The 10,386-nt window shown below is 52.7% G+C and overlaps 1 protein-coding gene across 1 annotated transcript in view; it reads left to right on the forward strand.

Moving 5' to 3' along the window:
* Window positions 1-10,386, forward strand: part of CFAP99 (cilia and flagella associated protein 99) — a 50,890-nt gene that overhangs the window by 36,543 nt on the left and 3,961 nt on the right. The window contains exons 7-11 of the mRNA XM_008058970.1: window positions 1,280-1,360; window positions 1,551-1,625; window positions 2,905-2,976; window positions 3,216-3,304; window positions 4,905-5,109. Of these exons, the coding sequence (XP_008057161.1) occupies window positions 1,280-1,360; window positions 1,551-1,625; window positions 2,905-2,976; window positions 3,216-3,304; window positions 4,905-5,109 (522 nt within the window). The remainder of the gene's footprint in view (window positions 1-1,279; window positions 1,361-1,550; window positions 1,626-2,904; window positions 2,977-3,215; window positions 3,305-4,904; window positions 5,110-10,386) is intronic.

Raw genomic sequence — 10,386 nt, forward strand, 5'->3', positions numbered from 1 at the left:
AGTTGGTGGATGGAAGTGTGGGCGGATGGATGGTAGATAATGGATAGACAAATGAATGGATGATCAGGGGCCCTGTAACTGAGCAACCCCCCCCTTACAGATGTTGCCCCATCTTCTGCAGGATCTTCAGTGTCTCTGACCCCATCTCCTCAGCAATCAGTGTGTTTGTCTCGGGTCACCCTCCCAGCTGCACCTCTCTCGGTCTCTCTCTCTCTCTGCCTGACACAGCCCCTGCCTAGGCCCTCACCACACCTTGCCCTGCTCTAGAGCCATATGCCTCTCAGCACAAGCTGTGAGGTGTCAGTACACATCTGTGTTTTCTGTGTCCACAAGGTGGCTGTGCTGGAACTGCAGCCTTGATTCCTCTGCCCTCTGTGCCCCACCCCATGCCCAATACCCCCTCCCCGTTCTGGGTTGAGGACCCACTGCAATTCACTCATTCATTCATTCTGCAGATACTTACAGAATGCTCTGTATGTGCCAGGCACTATGCTTTCATGGAGCATGCATCCCAGTGGGGGACTCGGACGAAAGACAGGATCAGTAAAATGCATGTTAGTTGGTGATAAATGCTAAGGAGAACAAATGACACAAAGAAAGGGGGTGAGAAATGTTAGCATGGTTGTGACTCTGGAGAGTGTGGCCAGCAAAGTCCTCCTGAGAACTGCCATGGAGCAAAGAACAGGAGGAAGAGAGCAAAAGAACCATGGGTTGTCTCAGGGAAGAGCATTCCAGGCTCTGTCTTGCCTGCTTGCATCACGGCTCCCACCAGGTTATTGAAAGTCTCCTGTAACCAGGCCTGGAGATGCATTTCTGGCCGCCGTGGTCTCTGTAGTATCCTCTCATGGCAGCTCACTTTACTGGGGTCCATGACACTCTCCCAGCTTCCCTTGTCCAGGCAGTCGTTTTCGGCCTGTCCCTGCAGTGTCTGGGGAGCTGGCCGCCTCCCTCTGCTCATCCCCACCGTGGCCACCTCATCCAGGCTGATGTTGTGGCCTCAGTGCTGCTGGCTCACATCTCACTCTGTCCACACCATCCCAGGCTGAGTTCAGGCCCTGGACCAAAGACCGGCCTGACCTTTCCCTCATTCCCCATGACTACCCACCAAACCCCAGTGGGTCCCAGTCGGGACTCAGCAGCTTCCATTCCAGCCCTGCTTCTCTGGCACAGGCCACTGTTACCCTCCTGCTGACAGGCACCTCCTTCCCCTTCACCCACACCTACCCGGCCTCCAAATGCAGCTGCTGACCACAGGCTCTTCCTCCTGCCACACTGCCAGGTCCCTCAGAGCACCTACCAGCTGCCCAAGGAACAGCAGCTGCTGGAGATGGTTAAGAGATATAATCGCCGAAAGGCTGAGGTGAGCCCTGTGTGACCCTGCCTTCCTAGAGACCCCCATGTGAAGGGGGGAGGCAGAGAGAGGGAGGGGAGGGGGAGGAGGATGAAGAGAAGGAGGAGGAAGGAGAGAAAGCTGGCTGGCACTCTCATCCTCCCATGCCCCCCGAGGACACTGGGGGCCGTGGGATGGAACTTCTGTGCTGTTGTGGCAGGAGCTGCTGCTGCAGGCAAACATGGAAGAACTGCGGTGCGCCATGCCCAGGTCTCGTGGGGAGCCGCCAGTGCAGGTACCACCCAGCTCTCCCTGTCCCAAGACCTGTTATCAAGGTGGCATCTTCTCATGTCCTTAAGAAGTTCCTCCCAGCCCGGGCGTGGTGGCTTACTTTGGGAGGCCGAGGTGAGAGAATTGCCTGAGCCCGCGGGTTCGAGACGAACCTGGGCAACTTGGCGAGACCTCATCTCTACAATAAATCAAAAATTTAGCCGGGCATGGTGGCACGTGCCTGTAGTTCCAGCTACTTGGAAGGCTGAGGCAGAAGGATTGCCTGAGCCCAGCAGGTCAAGGCTGCGGTGGTCGGGAGTGTGCTACCGCCCTACAGCCTGGGCGACAGAGTGAGACTCCAACTCAAAAAAAAAAAAAGAAAAGAAAAGAAGTTCCTCCCAGTACCATTTCAGTAGCCACTTCTTTATCCCTTTCCTGTCATGGGCTGTGGAGGGGGCATTCCCAGTAACTGAGAATGTGACCCTTTTGAGCCATGCTGAATAAAATCTCACTGCTATGTGGGTCCTAAGTGGGCAGGTATAGACATGCAGGAAGCACACCAAAGAAAGCATCTCCAGGCACTGTCTGTGAGTGTTTCTAGATGTTCCACACTGAGCATTTAATACCTGTATAAGAAGAAAAGCAAGGTCTGTTTGTCAGTTAGGAAAAAACAGAGGGAAGAGGACAAGGAGACATTGTACTCCAGCGATGCTCACTCAGGAGGGCCTGTGGGCGGCAGCCGGATTCACAGAGGTGGCCACTCCCCAGCAGCTGGGGCAGGCCCGGGTATGGGCACCCCAAACAGTGGCATGCCCTGGGGGGTATAATGGCTGAGTTTCATGGGAGTGGCCTTTGCCGGCTATTCCGCCTTCCTGTGGCTTGTGATGCCCACTCTGGGGTATGCCAGGAAAGCACCAGGAGTCTGGGTCAGGGCAGACAGCTCAGAGAGCAATACAGGAGAGGCCACAGGGCAAGCTAGACCCTAGCTCTTGGGCCAGCCGCAGAGATGGACGCTGAGCCCCGAGGCCAAACTGTACTGAGTAGGAACCTCTGTTCCCAGCCCCACAGGTCTTGCACCTTTCCTGCTCCTCTCTGGGTGGCCCAACACCCAGCAAGGCTCAGGGGGCATTGGAGAACAGAGATGCTGCCCTGGGGAGGCTGAAGGGGGTTGGCAGTTGCAGTAGGACAAAGGGAAGGGGGCGGGGCCTCCCAGGGGTGCTGGGCCAGCTGTTCACACAGGGTGTGTCTGGGGGTACTTAGTGAGCGCAGGTGCCAGGCAGCCAGCTCTGCCCTGACTCCTGCAGGACTCCCAGAAGAAGCCACGGCTCCGATTCCCACCCCGAATCCAAAAGACTCCGAAGCTGACCCTCTACAAGGTGAGGGGTGCTCCCGGCTGGTCTGGTCCCTCTTCCTGGGCACCCAGCCCTCCCAACTCTTTGGCCTCTAGAGGCTGAGATGAGCAGAGCGGGGGGACTCAGAATCCTCAGGACAGCCCCACCTTTGAGACAGAGGGAAGCACCTGGGCAGGAGGCAAACAGGAAGGGTAGGACAAGAGGGAAACTTGCTGCTCCCAAGGCTCCCCTCAGCCTCACCACAGGCGTGCCCCCTCCTGCAGCCTGACAACATTCCAGTCAAGTTGAACACCGCAGCCATCCTGCGAGAAGGGGCCTTGTACCAGCGGCAGGTGGAGAAAGAGCTGCAGAGGTGAGAGGTGGTGGTAGCCCCTGCCCGTGCCCCTTCCACTATATCACCCTTGGAAGCAAACTTGTGCAGGAGGAGCCTGGGGGCCGAGAGGCTCAGCAGGGAGGAGGCCCGGGGTCACAACAAAGCTGTGGTGCTGCCGGGGTGGGATGGCAAGCAAGACCATGCCACGGTGGCCGGTGCATCTTACAAAGATCATCCTGGGTTGGTGAGGGAAATGTACAGGGGTAGGAGGGACTTAGAAAATGCCTGGCCCACTCCAAACCCTCCTGGGGACTCCCTCTGGATGTCCCTTCCCCGAGCCCACCAGGGCTGTACACCCTCCTGTCTTTCCATGTCTGTGAGTCGGGCTGTAGGTGGGAGCTTGGGTAGCTGATCAGATGGATGAGTGGATGGACAGATAGGTGGACAGGAGATGGTGGATGGACGGACAGGTGAACAGGCGGATGGACAGACAGATGGACAAAGGGATGGTAGATAGATGGCTGGACAGAGGATGCCAGCTGGACAAATGGATGGACAGAGGGACGGTGGATGGACGGATGGGTGGACAGGGGATGATGACCAGACATAGGAGTAGACAGAGGGATTGTGGATAGACAGGTGCGTGGTCAGAAGATGGTGGATGGATAAATGGGCAGAGGAGTGGTAGCCAGACAGGTAGACAGAGGATGGTGGCCAGACGGTGGACAGAAGGTTGGTGAATAGGCAGTTGGTGGACAGATGGACGTATGGACAGGGATAGTGCTTGGAAGTCCAAACAATATGAAAAAGCAGACTCAGAGAGGTCTCACTTGTGAGTCTGTGACTTACGGCCATTTCCGCCTACTCTCATAGATCCTTATTTTCAGTAATTCCTGGATTTGCTTTCCTACCTTTCTAAGCAAATAGTAGACTTGTATGCATGCTTCTTCCTTCCCTTTTTCTCACATAAAAGATCACATCTTGTTTTATCTGCAAAGCATAATGTTGTGCACGTTTTTCATCTTGGTGGAGGTGGATTATTCTCTATATATTTTTTCTATATTTTCTTTCATAATCCTTTACAATATGTTGTTACAAATGTTTTCCCGAACTGACATTTGACTTTGTCTATGATGTGTATTGATGCGTTTTACCATGCAAACATATTTTTTGTGTCTTCAAATGTAGCCTTTTTTGAGTCAGGGTCTCACTCTGTTGCCCAGTCTGGTATGATGGATGAATAGAAGGACAGGGAATGGCGGATAAACAGACGGGGGATGGTTGCTGGGCAAACAGTGGACAGGGAAAGGCGGCTGAACGGACAGGTGGACGGAGGGACGGTGGCTGGATAGACAGTAGACAGAAGATTGATGGACAGAGGGCAGGTGGATGGACAGACAGGTGGACGAAGCAGTGGTAGACAAGCAAGTGGATGAAGGAGGGGTGGGTGATGGTGCTGATGGGTGGACGTACAACAGAGAGCCATGGGGGACAGTGGGTGGTTGGTTGGGGGCTGACCCTGTGGCTGGGCAGCAGCACAGGCCTGTGAGGGTCACCACCCTCCAGGGAGCCTGTGGCTTCCTGGTGGCCCCCGTCCCAAGAAAGAGCCCCAAGCTGGGCCTCTGTCCATCTGTCCCAGGGTTGATAAGCTTGTGGATGGAGCTGGGGACTTCTCTGAGTTCCTCGAGTGGCAGAAGAAGATGCTGGCAAAGGACCGGGAGGAGCAGGCGGCGGCGGACGAATGCCGACGGCTGCAGGGGAAACTCAGCCACGAGGAGGCCGTCCTGGCCCGGCAGCAGCTCATGTGGGAGAACAGGCAGAAGGCTGAGCAGCAGAAGGAGGAGGTAAGGCGTGCAGCCGCAGTGGGGATGGGGCCCCAAGCTGCGCTCTGCCACTCCAGGAGTGTGGGCCTGACTGGCAGAGGGGCCAAGCGCCCACACCACGGCTGGTCAGGGGCCCCTCCTGCGACCCGTGGCTTTTGGGATGGCCCCGAGTCATTTCCTCCTAAGATACACAGGGTGGCCTGGTTTCTCGGCAAGCAGGGGCAGAGGAGTTTCAGGTCAGCTGGGCCACCGGGACCATCCGGCTGGCACTTCTGCTCCAGATCACCACCAGTTCCCACCCGCAGGTCATTTGGTCCACAGGTCCCTGGGTGTCCCTGAGGGAAATTCTGAGTCTGGAAGAAACTTCCAGAAGGTAGACATGTTTGCATATGACATGTTTGTGTATGGTGTCCTCTCCCACAGGAGGGTTTGTGGGACCCCTTTAGAAGCTCCCGATGTGTCGGTCCGGCCTCTTGCGAGACCTAGGACGCACTGCCTGGGTGAGGGCTCTCAGCCTGTGTTTTCCCAGAAAGACTGTTCCTTCCAGTGGCCTGGACAAGCGGAGAGCCCGCTGCTCCTAGCAGGCTCAACTTGTAACTCTGCCTTTCCTTAGATATATCCCACTGAGGGCCTGTGGTCAAAGGGATGTTGGCTGGGCAGACGGGCAGACAGGGGGTGATGGATGACTAGATGGACAGGGAATGGTGGATAAACAGACAGGTAAACAGGGAATGATCACTGGACAGATGATGGATAGGGAATGGTGACTGGACAGGTGTGTGGACAGAGGGATGGACAGACAGAACAAACAAATAGTGGCATGTTCGAAGGTCACTCAAATGACTTATTTTGGTAGACCCACCTGTATCTGCCTGTATTCAATTTTAGGGCTTGCCTTTTCCTTCCTTTTTCCTTCCTTTTCAATGTGCTTTATTTATGTATTTTTTGGAGGGGGTGTGGAGTCAGAGTCGCACTCTGTTGCCCAGGCAATGGCACGCTCACAGCCACCACAGCCTCGACCTGCTGGGTTTTAGTGATCCTTCCACCTCAGCTACAACTACAGGTGCATGCCACCATGCCTGGTTAATTTTTTAATTTATTATAGGGATAGATCTCACAAAGTTGTCCAGGATGGTCTTGAACCTGGGGACTCAGGCAATCCTCTCGTCCTGCCCTCCCAAAGTGCTGGGATTACAAGCTTGAGCCACCCCGCCCAGCCTAGTTTGCTTTTTTAAAAATAGGAAGTCCAAACAATAAGAAAAAGTAGACTCAGAGAAGTCTCACTTGTAAGTCTATAGCTTACAGCCGTTTCCACCTACCCTCATAGATCCTTATTTTCAGTAATTCCTGGATTCGCTTCCCTATCTTTCTAAGCAAATAGACTTGTATACACACTTCTTCCTTCCCTTTCTCTTACATAAAAGTTCACATCTTAGCCAGGCTCGGTGGCTCAGCCTGTAATCCTGCGCCTTTGGGAGGCCGAGGTGAGTGGATTGCCTGAGCCCGCGGGTTTGAGACCCTCCTGGGCAACTTGGCGAGACCTCATCTCTACAATAAATAAAAAACTAGCCGGGCGTGGTAGCGTGCGCCTGTAGTTCCAGCTACTTGGAAGGCTGAGGCGGAAGGATCGCCAGAGCCCAGCAGGTCGAGGCTGCACTCCAGTCTGGGCGACAGAGTGAGACTCCAACTCAAAAAAATTCACATCTTGCTTTATCTGCAAAGCATAATGTTGTGCACATTTTTCATCTTTGTGGAGGTGGATTTCTCTATGTATTTTCTCTATATTTTCTTTCATTAATTCTTTACAATATATTGCTACAAATGTTTTCTCAAATTGAAATTTGACTTTATCTATGATGTTTATGATGTGTTTTGCCATAGAAACATATTTTTTTTTTTTGAGTTGGAGTCTCACTCTGTCACCCAGACTGGAGTGCAGTGGCCGCTCCCGGCCACCGCAACCTTGACCTGCTGGGCTCCGGCGATCCTTCCGCCTCAGCCTTCCAAGTAGCTGGAACTACAGGTGCGCGCCACCACGCCCGGCTGATTTTTGATTTATTGTAGAGATGAGGTCTCGCCAAGTTGCCCAGGTGGGTCTCGAACCCGCGGGCTCAGGCAATCTACTCACCTCAGCCTCCCAAAGACGCGGGATTACAGGCTGAGCCACCGAGCCTGGCTAATTTTACTTTTTCTTGTGCAGTTCCTGTTGAACTGATGGCTTCCACAGCCTGAATGTGTTTTTTTTGTTTTGTTTTGTTTTGTTTGGTGAGTCACAGTCTTACTCTGTTGCCAAGGCTGGAGTGCAGTAGCACACTTAGGGCCACCACCACAGCCTTGACCTGCTGGGCTCAGGTGATCCTTCCACCTCAGTCTTCCAAGTAACTGGAACTACTGTTGTGTGCCACCATGCCCGGCTAATTTTTCTTGATTTGCTGTAGAGACAACGTCTCACCAAGTTGCCCAGGCTGGTCTCAAACCCCTGGACTCAGGCAATCCTCTTCCCTCAGCCTCCCAAAGTGCTGGGATTACAGGCATGAGCTACTGCACCCGGCCATGAATGCATTTTAATTATCTATAACTTTTGTTTCTGCCTGAAGTTCTTTTTTTTTTTTTTTTTTTTTTTTTGAATTGGAGTCTCACTCTGTCGCCCAAACTGGAGTGCAGTGGCCGCTCCCGGCCACCACAGCCTTGACCTGCTGGGCTCCAGCGATCCTTCCGCCTCAGCCTTCCGAGTAGCCAGAATTACAGGGGCGCGCTACCATGCCCGGCTAATTTTTTTTTATTTTATCGTAGAGATGAGGTCTCGCCAAGTTGCCCAGGCAGGTCTCGAACTCGCGGGCTCAGGCAATCCACTCACCTAAGCTTCCCAAAGGTGCGGGATTACAGGCTGAGCCACTGAGCCCGGCTTGCCTGAAGTTCTATTACCACAACCTGGCCTCCGGTTGCCTTTTCCTCTCCCCCTCTGACCTTTTTGTACCACTCTAACGACTTTGGAAGCATCTTTTCTTTTGAGAGGAGAGACGTTTGGGGCCCATCGGAATTTTCTCTGCCTAAAACACACACTCAGTTATTCTCCAGGGAGCTCTGTGCCTCACAGAAGCCAGTATTGAGTTCCATATCTGGGTACTTTTTTTTCCTGCAACCAGTACTAAGGTACTCTAGCAAAGGGTTGGAAAAGGATATATTCTAACATCATGAATATAACATTAATGTATTTAAGTTGGCTCTAAAATTGTCTTAAATGACTCTAATATATTTCCCTCACTTAATAATTTTATTTCCCATTTAAAATCATTTGATGAACTATACAAATAGATATTTTTAATAAAACAAATAAAGCTCATAACTTGTTTTTTTAAGTCTGTCATCACTGGGAAATCAATCCAGAATAGCTGTACCAGTATTAGCACTAAACCCGCTGGGTGAGTACCAATCTTCACATTCTGGTTGTCACAAGTGACCATTCTTTGAGTAAATTTACCAAAGTATTCACTAAGATTGTTTAATTAAGGAGCACTTACAGCATTTTTCCACTTGGTTCTGGTCACATAAATGATGTTGTGTGTTGTGTTTGCTTTAATTTCGAAGGTGGCCTGTGCTGCTAACTGAAAGCTCTTGCATGGTGCTAGCAGTGTCCTGCGGTGGGAAGGAGGCCCAGACGTGTGGGAAGCCTGGTGGGACCTCCAGAACAGGGCCTAGGGATTCACTCGGCTGCCCCTGGTCCCTGAGTGACTCTAGACAGGACTGTGGGTCTGAGGTTTATGTCTGAGCAGGCAAAGACAGGCATCTGACCCTAGCCTCGGGCCAGCTGGCTGCCCTGTGAACCCTAACTTCATTGGGAGCCTGGCCAGTTGACCACACACTCATACCTGCCAGACACCTGTGCCCATCCACCACTCCTGGCCTGAGAGCTTTTTTCCTTCTTCTTTCCCTGCTCATCCTCCTCTCTCTGTTGACTCCTAAAGGTGTGCTGATGCTGGGGCCATGGCTGGTGAGGCTTTTTTCTGAGCCCTTGCCCGGTACAGCTGTGGAGGTGGGCGTGGCTCACATCCCGCACTTTGGGAGGCCGAGGTGAAAGGATTGCCTGAACCCACGGGTTCAAGACCAGCCCGGGCAACTTGGCGAGACCTCATCTCTACAATAAATCAAAAAATTAGCCGGGCATGGTGGCATGTGCCTGTAATTCCAGCTACTTGGAAGACTGAGGTGGAAGGATCACCTGAGCCCAGCAGGTCCAGGCTGCCGTGGCCATGAGCATGCCACTGCACTCCAGCCTGGGCGACACAGTGAGACTCCAACAACAACAACAAAAAATTTCATTTTCCCAGAAAAGAAACTGAAACCCAGGAAGGCCTGTGATTTGTCTGAGGTCACATCACTGGTCAGAGTTGTCATAGGCAGAACTTAACGTCCTGTGTCTTACCCCCAAGCCGGTGCCTTCTCCACAGGTCACTGCCGCCTCCCCGATTTCACATTTACAAAGAACCAAGAAATGCTGCCTGATCTCTTGTTTTCTCTCCCAGCATGAGGCTCCCAGCCTTCTGTGTGCTGCAGTCCCCTGGCCCTTTGTTACCCCATTTCCAACAGTGCGGGGAGCCCTGGAGTTAGGCTTGGGGTGGAGGCTGGTGGTACAGGACCATGCCTCTTTTCTTTCTTTGCTTATTGTTTGCTTGTCTAAGATAAGACTCCTGCTATATTTTGGTACCCACTTTTTTTCATCTCCTATTTCTTTTTTTTTTTTTTTTTTTTTTGAGTTGGAGTCTCACTCTGTCGCCCAGACTGGAGTGCAGTGGCCACTCCCCGCCACCGCAGCCTTGACCTGCCAGGCTCAGGTGATCCTTCCGCCTCAGCCTTCCAAGTAGCTGGAACTACAAGCACACACCACCATGTCCAGCTAACTTTCTGACTCATTGTGGAGATGAAGTCTTGCCAAATTGCCCAGGCTGGTCTTGAACCTGTGGACTCAGGCAATCCTCTACCTCAGTCTCCCAAAGTCCTGGGATTATAGGTGTGAACCACTGCACCCAGCCCCATCTCATATTTCCATACAAACTTTTCTCCAACTTATTACAAAGTTTAAAAAGTGACTTTTGGGCCGGGCTCGGTGGCTCAGCCTGTAATCCCAGCGCTTTGGGAGGCCGAGGTGAGTGGATTGTCTGAGCCCATGGGTTCGAGACCTGCCTGGGCAACTTAGTGAGACCTCATCTCTACAATAAATCAAAAATCAGCCAGGCGTGGTAGCGCACGCCTGTAATTCCAGCTACTTGGAAAGCTGACGCGGAAGGATCGCTGGAGCCC

This window comes from Carlito syrichta, unplaced genomic scaffold (genome assembly GCF_000164805.1).
Source record: "Carlito syrichta isolate Samal-C Ts95f unplaced genomic scaffold, Tarsius_syrichta-2.0.1 Scaffold90626, whole genome shotgun sequence".
Classification (NCBI taxonomy): Eukaryota; Metazoa; Chordata; class Mammalia; order Primates; family Tarsiidae; genus Carlito; species Carlito syrichta.